General features: G+C 34.1%; 1 protein-coding gene across 1 annotated transcript in view; it reads left to right on the forward strand.

The window, feature by feature from the left end:
- LOC106100140 overlaps positions 1 to 15,857 on the forward strand; it is a 158,247-nt gene that overhangs the window by 58,362 nt on the left and 84,028 nt on the right. The window contains exon 4 of the mRNA XM_013278883.1: positions 459 to 594. Coding sequence (XP_013134337.1) covers positions 459 to 594 — 136 coding nt within the window. The remainder of the gene's footprint in view (positions 1 to 458; positions 595 to 15,857) is intronic.

Below are 15,857 nucleotides of genomic sequence, written 5' to 3' on the forward strand. Positions count from 1 at the left end.
TTTGGAAATCTAATTTAATGAATCTAGGACAAGTTGGTAGTATGCAAAATATAACATTAAACAATTTTCATCGTCAGCACAACGGTGCTTTGGCACAGTTGCTTAAAATAGTTGTCTTATAAACAGAAGATTTGAAGTACAAATCTTGAGTTGAGTCCAAACAATCTACTGTCATCACTATCTCCCCTACCGTATCCTACTCCTGTAGGGTCAGCATGCCAGGTTTTTGTCTTTCCAATCACTCTATCATCCTTCATCTCAGACATCACTGCCTTCTTGATCATGTCACCTTTCACAGAATCCATCCATCTCTTTCTCTCAAAAGCATGAATACAACTTTAATAACCCTCCTCTCAGAATCAAATAGATTTTCAAGCTATATTGTTAATGATAGTAATGAATGTCAAATCAAATTATTTGAATCGTTGAAGATACCTAAAACGTTACTATACTTGCAGATATCAAAGTCGTCGTCGCAGCAGGTGGTGTTGCGCGAGGCGACACGCGCGCTTGCCGGCCGGTTCCGTTGCGAGGTGTCCGCGGACGCTCCCTCCTTCCACACACAAGTCCGCTCCGCGTACATACACGTCGTAGGTATGTAAATAGTTTTAGTTGATATTTACAATCGAAGTGATTGTTCCTTGACCTTACTATTATTCAACTGTTTGTTTCATTAAAATTAAAATATGACATAGGAAGCAAAACGTGCAAAAGTATTAAAATAAAAGTAAATTAATACTTCTCCTTCCTAGATATAACAACCAATCAAACAACCAATATCTTCGGTTAGTTTTAAAGTCGACCTTCGTATATAGTTTCGTATATCATAAACTAAATAAATAAAGATTCCTTACAACGAAATACAAAATTTTGTATCAACAAAATAAAAGCGTCGACACAAAATCGGGTATGTTAGTCTATTTCGGATCAATCTGCAAAAACGATGGACATATCGAGGATAACCGCTACGCCCGTAGCGCTGAGGGGCTATTTGCATAGCCGAACAGGGGCCATCGATCGCAACAATCCGCTGTCTCATCACTGGCCAACAGAATAGCCGCCATACAGGCGCTTGGAAATTGTTACACATTTGGTCTTTGAAATATTTTATAATACTCTGTTATATTTCACTGCCAGGAAATTCTAACAACAATCAAACAGTATTTCGGTAATATCACCTTAATAAACCAATATCGAGAATTTGAATCCAGATTAATGTTACTATTTTGCTTGTTCTTATTTGAATTGATAATAGACAAGATATTTGAAGCAACCTAAAAATGAAAAAAACGGTAATACGCTATAGTTCAAAATAGACAATATTTAATCATTAACAATATTAATTTTTTAGTTTGTTCCAAATCAGTTATACTAACACATAAATGACGTAATAATTGTACAAAGACAAATAGATTCGAGTAATCCTGAGATCCTAGACTATACACTCACTATCAGAACAATAGAAATAATTAATATGTAAGTAGGAGCTTATATTCTTAGAGAATCGATTCCGAGTGAGCGGAGTATTATGGTAATAACTTATATGGAGAATTATGCCAATAATAAAACTATTGGCCCTATTTTTCTTACTTTCATTCTTGAATAAATCCACGTCAGATTCATCGATGATTACATCTTAGGGCATGAAATATATAAGAAAATTATGTGTTTTGTGTCCTGTTTTATTTGTCAAAACAAAGCTAATAATTCTTATAGAAAAATCTCGACTATTATTTACTTTAATTGTGTGTAATTATTGTTTTTAAAACTTTCGAGTTTCGTAAAATATTTATTACTGGCGATATACAAAAGCATACCAAGTGTTCGGCAGCTTGAAGCAATTGCACTAATGAGAAGTAAATACGAAATGAAAGAGAAAGTTTGAGAAGCAAAGCAAATAAAGCAAAGTATATGAATGAACGTGTAATTAATGTTGCTATGAATGTAAGCATGGCAACGGTTGTCTATAGGCGGGAGCTCGCGTGCAGGAAATCTGTCTCACAAACACTAATTGCGAATGAACAAGACGAGTCTGATTAGTTCTTTGTACCTAATTGGGTAGTTTTAGCTGTCCAAAACATGGCGTTTGTACCTTTACGGTATTACTGATTTATCTTAAAATAAAGTTCCATTCGGACTGAATAATTCTTCTTTAAGTTACCATATGTTTTTTATTCAAATTTCAATTTACTAATATTGTGCCATTAACTAAGCTAAAGGCTTATTGGAATGGTTTACAAATTTCGAACCCTCGACCACTTGTACGGAAATCACCCGTACCCTTAACTGTTGGGCTGTTGGCGCTTTAATAGGCTTACAGTGTATTTAAATCTTAAAAGGTTTACCAATTGTAACGATTGGTAATTATTTTTTATTTATTTATTATGAGGTGGCGAACGAGCAAGCGGCCACTTTAATCCGCCAAAATGGCGAAGCGACCGCTGCCCATAGACATTTGCAATAGCGGATCCGTTGTCTCCCATTAATCGACGGAGGAGGAGACACACATAAAGATGTTTCCCCTTCGTTTGCGTCTCCTCCGCCGTCAAATCCACGTTTTCTTTCCAACCTATCCTTATGAGAAAAAGGGTGAAAAGGAAAATAATTCTCAATCGTCATAATAAAGTCAACATTGTTAATTAGAAACGGTTAATACCCAATTTTAAAGTAGCTAATATGAAGATATTCCTAGAAACGATTATTCTAACAATTAAACTAGAGAGAATCTTAAAAGGCAATCACAAGGAGCTGATTAATGCTTGCTCTATGAGTAGCTTGTCTGTGTCAGCGATCGACGTCGCTGATTGTGATGGTGATTAATTCGCCAACACAGTGACAGGCGTAAGTGCTTACCTCGTCTTAGCAGAAGCGACTCGCACAGATGAATTCATTATAAATTGTCATTAGCTGAAGATTGTTTTAGCAGGATATTTTACTTCATTAAAACAGGATGTAGTTTTAAAAGTTTTCTGATACTAAAATGCTACATTTTTTTTGTAACAATTGAATTAAGTAGGTAATGTATTTTAATAGTTTAATAATGATTAGTTTATATTAAAAGAAATCATACTTGTTTTTAACTATTTTGACACTTGTAGTGTATAATTTCGATCAGTTGATGCTGATCGAAGCAAGAAATTATTATTATTGAAAAATCCAATTATCCATTCTTAATTGGTACGAAGAAATCTCGGCAGTTACATGATTCAATAAATAAATCTTAGTACGACGCCAGAAAGCATTCGTATAGAAATTACCCTGCCCTATAGAAATGTAGTTCGCTACGTCTGAGAAATGGTTACATTGAGATTGCTTTATTTCCTAGTGGTCCGTACGGATAAGGTAATTTTGTATAGCTCGGAGTGGGTCCGACGTAAAATATCGAACGTTTTCTATTGCTCTTGAGGTTAATTTAATCGACGTGAATATTTCAAACACGTAAATGGAGTGAATTTGTTGGAAGAAATGTTGCTTATTTGAGTCAAGTGATTTTTATTGCTTAGCTTTTATATAGAAAGATTGTTATTGAATGTTTTTTGGTATTTGTAATGAGACTAATCGAGCCTCTACAAAAACTAGCTGTTCTCATACGGCTCTTTTATTGTTTTCATCACGTAAATTTAAATGTCCCAACGAGAATGAAGACCTTTTACTATTAGCTGAGAATTTAAGTAACTATAGATATATTGATTATTTCCTGGCACAGGCTCATAGTTTTAGTCCCTATCACGCATAACAATTCTATCAAATTTACTCACCATCTAAATTTAAGTGTTAAAATACAGTGTAATATATACCTAACGCGTGTCCTAAGTGTTTTTTTAATTACACTGATAAGTATTCAAAAATATACTGCGATTGCTGTGTGATTTCATAACAAAGAAGTGTGTGTTAACGCTTTATTATATTAGCATAGACAAACAATGAAGTACTCCAGAAAATGAGTTACAGTAATTCCTAAACAATGAGATAAAGAGATGATTGAATCAATTGAATCCCGAAGCGAATGCAACGTAGGCAAATTAAAATCCAATCGAATAGCGGCCGTGTGATTGAAATCTATTATTAATGATGAATTCGAAATGACAAGTATTCATTAGTCGGCCGAAACGTGACTGTATTCGTTTCCTGAATTCGTCCGTTCCGAAAGATTGATTCTTTAATGGCTCTTTTTATTTTATGAAAAATTTACACAAATTAATGCACGCTTTTATTGGTTTATAATAGTTTAATGACCTTATCTTTTTTGGTTCACATTACGGATCTCAAATAACATAGAAAGCGTTAGTTGTTATTGTTGATCTGTACATCAATTTAAACAATGTTATTAATATGTTTAAAGAAAACTTTATAATAACCCACGCGTTTGCACTAATCTTTGTTAAAACTTACGTAAATTAAAGTTTTTTGCAACTAAAGTTTCGTTTTTGCGTTTATATACACGATTATCATGTATAAAATAGAATATTCTTACACCAGAATATCCACCGAATTACTTAAACAAAAACGCAAGTGGACTGACCCGTGACGGCGGTAAAGATCAGCCAAATTTAAGATACGGGTAGACTGTGAAGCGAACCCTAATATAATTCGGCCACCGCTTAGAGGAAGAGCTTTATGTTTAGAGAATTTGTGTTACTTTTTACAAACCCTCTAACATTTTAGCTCATTTTTTACATTACCTACTTAAGAAAGTAAAGACAAGTTTATTATGAATTTCATAGAACATTTTCATAGAAGGTTAGGTAATCTCTTCAGTTTTTTACAGATTTTAAAATAAACATAATAAACAATTTTAGTATACTCTCTTCTCTCCTAGATACATCTGAATATTTAGAATTGTTGTGAAAAACTGTACTATTTAAAGAGTATAACCAACACCAAACAGTCGTATCAATATGTAGATATAATATTCGTTAGTACACTAACATAAAGAAAAACAAGTAGCGTGGTAACAAAGTAAATACAAACGACGAGTGTCGGACAGGTAGGGCGTATCCACCGGAAACAGGATAACAGCCTACTTCCGACACCGACACACCTCGAGTTCCCTCGTCCCTTGTTTTATTTACATGAGGTTTAACACCATCCGTATCAGGGATTTAAGTATGAAATTATTGTTAGGCGTTTAATTTAAATCACTCATTATAATGCTAGTTTTAATTAGATCTCTAGTTATGAGTGTGATACCTGTTTTGACTGAGTTGTCACTGTTTGCCTAGAAGAGGCATTTGCATCTGCACCGGGATTGAGGTAGCCGAGCGCGGATGGCGCTCAGCCTAAACCACGTTTATGAGTAAATAGCGTAGCATTTTATTACCTCGAACGGTATTAGGGAACAACGGTGAAGTTCATAACTTCCTTCGCGACCAAGTCGATGTGTTACTCGCGCGGGAAACATTTCTCAAACCAACAATGAGGGAATGAAGGTCTCTAACTATAACATCATTAGAAATGATAGGACTGGCGTCCCAAGAAGGGGCACTGTCATTTACTACAAAAAAATCCTTTGTGGTAACCGGTAGAGGTAGACCTAAAAAAGAAATGGATATGAAAGGTACTATGATCAAGAAGGGAGTGCTTACTGAGATGTCGGATGATACAGTTATCTGGTGAACGCAAAACTGTTGTTTCTATCCTACGAAGTAGGATAAGAAGGGAAGATAGTGATTGTTCCGTTAGTTCCAGTCAAATTAAAACCTATTACAACTGTAGTATAACGATATCCCGCAGTTTACAGACCCTTCGTCATTAACCTGTTTTGTACTAAAAACCGTGCGTGCATCGGTTAGCTGTGTAAACTTTTAAATTCCATTTACAAACAGCTCGCGTCAATTCAGCAAACAAGCGGCGGATCTTTGAAGTAAAAGTTACGCGTTAACTCGACACGTTTGGAGTAGGCTCAGACTTCCGGTATGAACATTCTACAGCTCACGCGAGGCTTTAACAAGCTTGTCGGTTAAATGTTATACTGAATTAACTTAGTTAAGATTATGTAAACGAGTAATCGCATATTAATTACTGGCTTTTGTTATTCTGAATGTATTAATTAATGCCTTGTAAGTCATGTTGTTAATGCTCACGTCTTTAGTTAGTTTGGTAGAACAATAATTGTTCTATCGTTGTTAACATTTAAATTTGTTATGTATTATAATAATTGGTTTTAATATTTCCAATTTTCTCCAAACGTCTGGAGTTCTAACACTATTGATGTGACTTGATATTCTTTTTTAAAAATTATTCAGAGCTTACGCACACCTGAAACTAAAGTGTAGCAAAACTGTTTGGTTTCGCTTACATTTTTAGTTGTGTAACTAAACGGACTGCGAAACAATTGACAATCGCACACCAGTTGTGCGATAGTTTAGTCAAAGATGTGCGCCCTCTCTTAAGGATACATATTTTATTACCTCTGATAGTTACAATACATGTCGAATGTGATAGATTATAAAATATATTACAATGTATAATTAAATTGTTCCAGTAAGGCTTACAAGCCTTTTTGTACTATAAATCTATTTGAATATAAAAATGTGAAGCCCCCGCAAAGCAGGATTCCCCTCATTATGTGTGGCCACAGAGCGTATTCCCTCTGCTCGTAGGTTGCTGGCTGCCTTTGAATATTATTACTGGTGCATGCAGACTATGCAGCGATGTACTCTTCACAATCATTATAAGTCGGTTTTGGAAATCCGAATTTTTGTCAGTCTGAGGATAAATTTTATGTTATGTATAAGGGAAAATTACTTTTATAGTACTTTTAGCTTTTGACATATTTTGTATTTGATTTCACTGAAACTGTATTTTGCAATTTTCAAGTAATACTCGAAGTTCTATTGGATTATATAAAAACAAATGTTTTCGAAATGGAAATTCGCTCTAAATTAATCTCTGTTAGTTGTTTGTTTCCATGTATTTTGTTGAGGTTAAAGTTTTAGAAAGGCTTAAACCTATGTTTGAAATGTGTAAATTTTTAACTAGTTATTTTTTTAACACATACGAGTACATGTCTATAAAATAAATCTATAAATATTTTCTTTACCATTTGTATGTTGACAGTAAAATATAACAGAATTATGTAGAAAATACTCAGACATCTCGATGGGGATTCACGTTTTATAGTTTGTAAGATAACGAGAAGAATCCGATAGTATTCTTAGTGACAGCTCTTCCCAGAGGAGCTCCGGGACTCGGGAACTGTTCTCTCGCAGTCAAAGAACTGTCAAAATAACCAACGCAATGTTGCCTGATTATCACGTCTTTCTGTCCGCGGGGAATTCAAGCTTTTTGTGCTGTTACCTTTATTTCTTGTTCTCTTTAAATGGATAATTTCAAAGGTGTTGATATAAACGTGATTATTACTTTTGATTTTTGTCGTCGGAATTTTAGAATATAACGAAATGTCTTGTCATGTGATAGATAGTAGTAAATAAAAATAGTATCTGTAATGTCGCCTAGAACTTTGAGGTGGAGTTCGTACCGTTTAAATAATTATAAAAAATGTTAAGTCAATTACGTAAATTAAAAAAATAATAAACCAAAGTTACTCACAGATAAATTACCTTTTTAATGATAAAAGAATTTTCAAAATCGGCTGAGTAGTTTTGAGGTTTTTTGATAAGTACAAAAATCTAAATCTTTCCTTTTTACAATATTATTATAGACAAGCTAACTGAGACACAAGCGGTGTTACTTTTACGTTTCAACTAAATCAGTTTCAGCAATCCGGCGTAGTTCTGGACGCGTAATTTGAATATAATGGGAGCATTCTGTCCGGGGTCACAAGTCGGCCTAAATCTTGACCCGTCGTCCGACTTGGCTTACGTTGACAAACTACAGTAAGGCGGAAACGTGTTCATGATTTATCTTTACAATATCAAATACAGTTCTCCTTTCAACAGGAATTATGAACATTCCATGAATTAATTTGTCCATTCTAACTTCGTTAGTAAAAGGGTCAGATATCTATCTATACTAAAATAATAAAGCGTAAACACACACTACTTTGTGGCGTAAGATGTCAGCAATCACAGCATATTTTTGAATAATTCTTTCTTTAACAAAAAGCCCAACACTTACAACACGCTTTAGGCTATATATTAAAAATAATAGGTTATATATGTAAATAAATTGAAAAAAAAAATCATGCAGGAAAAGGATCATAAACTACAAGCCAACATTAAGTAAGCAAGGTTATAATGGTAACGGTAATTTTGACATTTACAATTGAAAATTTGACAAATGTACACAATAAAATAAAGTTTTCATAATTCCACGCGGAAAAGTGACACGGGAACAGATAGTCTATATTAATATTAAAGTGGGAATATTTGTATTTTTATATATTTGGAAATAGCTCGAAGACTACTGGGCCGATTTAAGATTCTTATTTATTTATTAGTGGGGACGAACACGCGAGTAACTAGTTATTAATAATTTTACGCTTGAAAATAGATTGTGTTACCAAATAATAGAAACGGAAGTAGTAGTGAGGGGTAGTTTCATAAAAGTCATTGCTTAGTCGCTGAGACTCTCCGTCGCGCAGTCATTAACAAGCTCTGTAGCCGTCAGTAGCTCAGTGCATTTCTAGTCGTCACCACGGAATGTTCGATATATTTTACGTAGTTGCCTTAGTGTATTCGTTTTATAATAATTCGCCAGTATTGTTCGTATTACCGCTCGACTGTCATATTTTTTTAAAAAGTCATTCGTATCTATTATTACTATTGTTTATTAAATGTCAAACACAACTGGTAATTAAAGTTGTCACTGATTGAATGAAATATTTAATTAAATATTGTTACTATAATTTTGAATGTCAATCTGTCGAATGAAGCAATAAAGTGAAAATACAATTATTAATATTTCCATTTGATCGTTTATTAATTTACCAAAGAGTTCATCTCTAATTAATAATACTGTTACTGAAATTATAAAATTAACTATTAATAAAATGAATATTTGAAATAAAAAAATCTTAGTATCAATCATACTATCATACTACTATTATAAATGCGAAAGTTTAGATGGATGGATGGATGTTTGTTAGAGTTTGTAGCCTAAACTGCTGGGATCTTGATGAAATTTGGTACAGATGTAGAGGATAGTCTGGAAGAACACATAGGCTACTCCCATTTGTTTTTTTTTTAATCCGCGCGGACGGAATCGCGGGCGAAAGCTAGTTACAAATAAAATTTAATTTATTTTTAACATTTCGTATAAGATAGCATCTTACTAATATTACAATTGCCTTTAGATGGATTGATGTTTGTTGCCAAAACTGTGGAACGGATCTTGATCAAAGGCAATGTAGAGGATAGTCTGGAAGAACACAGAACTTTTTTAATTTCACTCGGAGTCGCGGGGTTAAATAAATCTATACAAATATAATAAAGCGTAAACGCACACTACTTCGTGGCGTTAAATGTCAGCAATCACAGTACAATTTCAATAAAAAAGCCCTATACTTACGACTTTCTTTAGGCTATGTGCTTTCACGCTACTAAACTTAGAGGGTAAATAAATTGGGAAAAAAAATTCATGTGGGAAAGGGACCCTTAACTGCTGCCAGCATTAAGGAAGCAAGATCATTATGGTGACGGTAAATTCTATATTTATTTTTGAGAATCTGACAAGTGTAAAAAAAATAAACTTTTTTATAATTTAATGCGGATAAAGCCACATGGGAACAGCTAGTCAGAAATAAAGCGGACAATTCATGAGATCATTAACTCTACCATATCGTTGTGATACTCGCCACGTAGCCACTCATTAGAGTGAACACGTTCCACAGAAAAATAAGGTCCATAAGCAAGTGAGGGATGACAAAAAGCAGACCGTTTTCAGTAATTAGACGATACATTCTCGGCAAAGGATATTAACGTGAATTGCTCCATTCCCTGTCCCTTTCGAGCGGTTTGCGAGAAAAAATGTGCCAAAGAAATGAATATAGAAGGAAAGCTGTGGCTTGTAATTTCTTACAGCCTTACAAATAAACGCGGTATAAAGTTAAAATTAGGAAAGAGTATAAGCAAAATTTGTACTAATATTGGCTTATACTCAGTTTATTCCTAAGTTTAATTACATACCGCGTTTATTTGTAAGGCTGTGAATATTTTTTTTTATTATACGTTAATATGTTGTTATTAGAATACAAAATAATTACTACAGAGTAAAAAACTCACTGCTTCCCACTGTCTATGCCTGCTTAATTATTTAAAACTACGCAATGGGTTTTAACGCATTTTTGACCGACTTCCCAAAAGAAGGAGGTATTCAATTCGACGGTATGTTTTTTTTTTTTAATAAAGTGATTAAAGATGAGGGTTTATGTGCATAATACATGTATGGCACCCACAGACAAACCAATCATATGGTTTTTGCGGGACCATATTTGTGTGTTTATTTAAAATTTTGTAAAATTTTCAATAAAAAATTAATACAGTAGTGAAATCCGATAATTTTAAAGGATTCTTGTGTAATGTCTTTTCTATGATCGTGCCTACACAAGTCAAATTAAAACCCCGATAGTTTGGTAGTTGTTTCAAGGTGTACAAGCGCGCATAATTTAACTAAACTATCTCACAACTGTAGTCTCTTTGATTCCTATAAGCTTGTATGGAGGTTACATTACTCGATTTTTAGTTGTGTAACTAAACAATCGACAATCGCACAATAGTTTAGTCAAACGTGTTCGCCCGCTCTTACAGTTACAAAATTTCTGTTTTCAACAAAGGCTTCTTTGTTACTTTGGTTTTTTTTATTTCATTTATGTTTTATTATTGCTTTTTAATTCGTTTGTAAAGATGTAATCTCTTAGCGGATTAAAATGGCACAATGTCTGGATGCGTCCCATACTTTTTTGCTATTTTTTGAAGTTTTGTTTTTGTATACTCACTTCGGTTTTCACTGTCAAAATAATGTTACAAAAACATACTCGTGTGCAATTTATTATCTATTGGAAACCTTATTGGTATGATTTAGTAGTAATATTTCTGTTATATAAATTGTTATTAAATGTTATTGAATGTGGATGGCTACAAAGGAAGAGGAAGACCGAAGAAAGTATGGATGGATTGTGTGAAAGAGGATATGCTTAAGAAAGGAGTGGTTTCATGACGGGTGATAGAGATGTATGGAAGAGCACATACTGTGCCGACCCTCCATAAGGGATAAGGGCAAGTTGATGATGATGACAGATTATTATTAAATATTGTACAAAATATGCGTTTAAAAATTACTAGTAATTTAATTTAAATCACTTCAATGTATTTTTCCTCAACGCCGAGCTAAACTGTGACCTAATTTAAACGTACCTCTTCCCCTAACACTAATCCTCTCGTCCCATATTCCCAGCTTTACTTAGACTTGTTCAATGCCCTATTTCTAGATGTAATAAAATGAGAGCTTATGGGAATATCATGTAATTACGCCTTAGGTGAATGCAGGCGTCGTGATGCATATCAAGAAATTTAAAATGTGTGAAGTACACTTTAATGCCCTTGGCCGCCGGAGTTATGAGTTAGGTTTATTATAAAAAATTAAACAAAAAAGTGGAACCCACCTGCAAGCAGTACCTTTCGGATAAAACAAAATTAAAACCGGTCCACCAGCGGAGTTATGCCGTGACACATAAAAAAAATTTAAAAAAACATACAGACGAATTGAGTACCTCCTTCTTTTGGGAAGTCGGTCAAAAAAACAACAGTAACTAATCAGTGACTTTAAACGTTAAACATGTTAGCAGCTTTAAGATTTACTGTCTACATCAAATAATTGAGCGCGCACACCTTAGACTAAACTATCGCACAACTGCTTAGTCTCGCTTTGATTACTATGAGCTTATACAGAGGTCCGCACACTACTCGATTTTTAGTTGTGCAAGTAAACAGTTGAATTGGCATCGAAACAATCGACAATCGCACAATTGTTATGCGATAGTTTAGTCAAAAGTGTTCCATTTTTAATATTTTTCTTTTAGTTATTCTTCGATATTTTCAATTTTCAACCAGTCAGAAACATAGCTAAATCTTTTTACATAAAACGGTTGAAACTGATTGATTTAAAATACTACGACAGTAAAAGTTTTTGTTTTAAAAAAATTTGAATTTTTATTCTCTGAATGCGTTTGTAGTGACGTCACGAATACAATCGAATATAGCCGTTTTTGAAAATGGAATTTTTCCAAATTTAATTTTAGAACAGCGAAACGTTTGCGTTATGTAAAAAAAGTGTTAATGCCATCAGATTTTTTTCAAATTTAAATTTGAAACATCGAAATATTGTAGCATTTCGTTTGAAGTAAAATCACGTTTTAGAATCTGAACTAATTACACAGTTGTAACGAACTCGAACTGTTAATTTTAAGAAACAACTGCTATTTGGCTGAACGGGACCGTAACGCAGATAGTTCGGTCGTACGAGGCACAAAACCGACACAAATTAAATCGGCGACTTGGATTAACAGGGTAAATGGCTCAATTAGTGTTTCGGTGGGTCGACACAGTGCCGAGTTGGGACAAACGAGATTGCCCACTGCAAGCACCTGTCTTCTTGTTTACGAAATGGGATTCTGTTTCGTCTTGATTGCGAACGAACCTCGCCTGTCGGACAGATAATGATAGTGCTGGACGTCTTCCCTTCCAGTTCTGCTCGGCTTATTTAGACTTACTGATGCATGATACTGGAATTAACCGCTTTGTTACACTTCGTCTAGTTACGTCATTTAAGTTACGGTATTCTTACCGTGAGATTCTTCTCAACCACATCGTTAAGAGCAAGTACAGAATAATTAAAACGCATTTTTAATTTTCTACGTAGTTTATGGTTCAATGTTATTAAAGCCTACAGACGCTCCGTGTTTACTACTGTTTAGTAAAAACTGTGTGTGTGTGTGTGTAAAATTTTAACTGACTGTATGTAGATTACGCTAGATATAGATTTTCACGTACTCATGTTTTTTACAAGGAAGATAAATGTATAGAAATTTAGTTTTGAAATAATCTGCAATAAACAAATGTATTACTTCTTAAATATCGGTACTAAGTTATTTTAAAGTACACGCTATATCTGTTCCATTTTATTTTCTTAGAACATATACTCTTAATGGCACGATGCTGCAGGAATTATTTTTTTTACGTAATTTTTTGTGCCGGGTCGTCAATTTAAGATTCTTTTGCTTATGGAAAAATACGCTACGAAATTTCTCATGATGGTGCGTTTTAAAACTTTTTGAAACATTTATTAATTATGCAAAAGAACGAGCGAAATTTTTTAAGGATTTTTAATGTAATATGATGTCATAGTTTCGAAAAGAAACATTTGGTTTTTTAGTGATTGAGAGTCAATTGTTTCGTAAATTCATAATCCAATATTATGGAGAATTTGGTATAATCCAGTATTTGATATTCCTAATTGTTCTGACTCGTTATATCATGATTTGCTATTATTAAGAGCGGCAATTCACCTCTAACCTCAAATTTAGTTCACAAATTTGCATTTCTGTATCTAAATTAATCCTTTTGTTTCAATTTAATAGTTCATTTTAATGAATGACGCGGTTGAATCTATTTCAATTAATTATTAATTTATTAGGTATTTAATTTAATTCGATGCTATTAATCAAAAATTCTATATCACTAATAAATTAAAACTATAATAGTTAACACATTTTTTGTAATAATTTCGGAAAATATTACCCAATTCTTTAAATACATTAGAAACCTGAACTTCAAAAAACCAAATTAACAAAATAGCTAGATCGTTATCTAGTTCAGTTAATTCATGTTAAACTTATCTAGGGCCAGCTCTATCTTGCCCAGGGCTCCCTGGGCGCCCTGGGCTCCCTGGGCGCCCTGGGCTCCATGGGCGCCCTGGGCTCCCTGGGCGCCCTGGGCGAGCATTTTTCGACACCCCTAACTGCAATACAAACTAATACGAATAAAGGCGAACGCGCCGCGCCTGCAATCGTCGGTGGCACCTTTTTACGTCGCCCTGGGCGGTTGCCCCACCTCGCCCTACCCTAACACAGGTACTGGTTCTCCTTTATTATAAAGTAGCCATCACACTTCAAGATAAACGACTGACATAATTCTTATATTCAACAAACAGAGAAAACCGCAATCGTAAATTTCAAACTGCACACTAGAATAAATTCTAAGCGTAAAGCGAAAACATCTCATTTTTACGACGGCACCCTTAAAATTTTTGGGATATTTTGCGAAGCGGATGTAATAAACGTAACTAAGCGGGTGTAAGAGGAGGTTCGAATGCCGGAGCCTGGCATGGTGCCACTCATCCGACTCAACCTGGCAATTTGGTAGAGCATAAACTATGTTATACTGATCTGGGTCAAATACATACATTTCCTCTCTTACATTTTACAGAGTATATTCTAGAGGTTTTTATGAAGCATAAGTTTAATTTGTTTTAATTGTACAATTATAGATAGACAAGGACATCTAAACCTGTGGGCATAAACCAAACTTAATTTTATGAAGGTCATGGTATTGCAAAAAACTAGCCAGTTTATTTTTTTTTTATAATACAAGGTGGCAAACGAGCAAGCTGCTACCTGAATCCACCGAAATGGAAAGCGACCGCTGTCCATAGATATCCGCAATTGCAGATGCTCTGCCTACCGTTAATTGACGGAGGAGGAGACGCACATAAATGGACATTTCCCCTACCTATTCGTCTCCTTCACCGTCAAATCCACTTTTCCTTCCCATCCTTTCCTCTTAAGAAAAGGAACTAAAATAAGGCCTCCGGCACCACACTCATCAGACGAAACGCGGAATTGCTTCCACTTCACGCCTGTTTTCTGTGTGGTCGTGGTATTTCACCGGGCGAGGCGGCCCATTCGTGCGAAGATGTTAAAGCGGGCTCTACCACTGTAAAAACCAACTGTTATTGGTGCGTAGGTGTTAACAGACTCTACTGTTGAAACAACAGTGTTAAAGTAAGTTGTTTAGAATAGATTTTGGATAACGGTTTAGTAGACTTCTAGTTTGTATATTTATCGTGAACTTTGACCACATTAGTGGATGGTCATCACAGACAATTATCGAGTCTGGGGCTAACATTAATAACACATAACGGGCGTTGCGGCTGACTTGCGCCCGAATGCATAATTCTGTCTGCGACTGCTAATCGCCTCAATGGCTCTACGATTTAAATTTAAGCGTTTTAGAATTCAATTTAGTTTAATATGTCGACCGTTTTAGTTTGATTTGTGATTAAGAATTATCGGCAGCGACACACTTTACATTTTTTGACTAATTGTTTTTTTATGTAAATTCCATGCTTAAATAAAATCGATCATTTTTCTAAATATCTTAAAAATATTTTTTTTTATGAGTGGCAAATGGTTTTTTCATTGATTTTTGTTAAAAATATGACGAACCGTAAGACTGAAAAATCGCTGTTTTTGCCTTTTAAATATCTTGCAATTAACTTGATTTCCGACTCTATCTCTGATTTTTAGATTATTGTTATTTTTATTTCAAAACTAAATTCCAACATACATGTTAATATTAGATATTAATAGTATTTTTAAAACATTGTTTTTTTAATGTCACGAACAGAAAAAATCCTAAACTAAATCTAAACATATTTTTACATTTAAAAAATCAATTTGTTGCTCAATCTTAAAACACCTCGAAGTATATTGCTTTCTGGCAAGTTGTTTTGTTTGTCCAATTTGTAACGTGTCGTTCAAAATAAATAAACTTCTGATGGATTTATTTTTCGGCAAGCGTGGTGAATTCAAAAAAACAAAACCGACTTCCAAACAAAATACACTAAAAACAAAACAAAATGCACTAAAAACAAAACAAAATATTCTCAAAAAAACAGTA

The sequence above is a fragment of the Papilio polytes genome, unplaced genomic scaffold (assembly GCF_000836215.1).
Source record: "Papilio polytes unplaced genomic scaffold, Ppol_1.0 DF824069.1, whole genome shotgun sequence".
NCBI lineage: Eukaryota > Metazoa > Arthropoda > Insecta > Lepidoptera > Papilionidae > Papilio > Papilio polytes.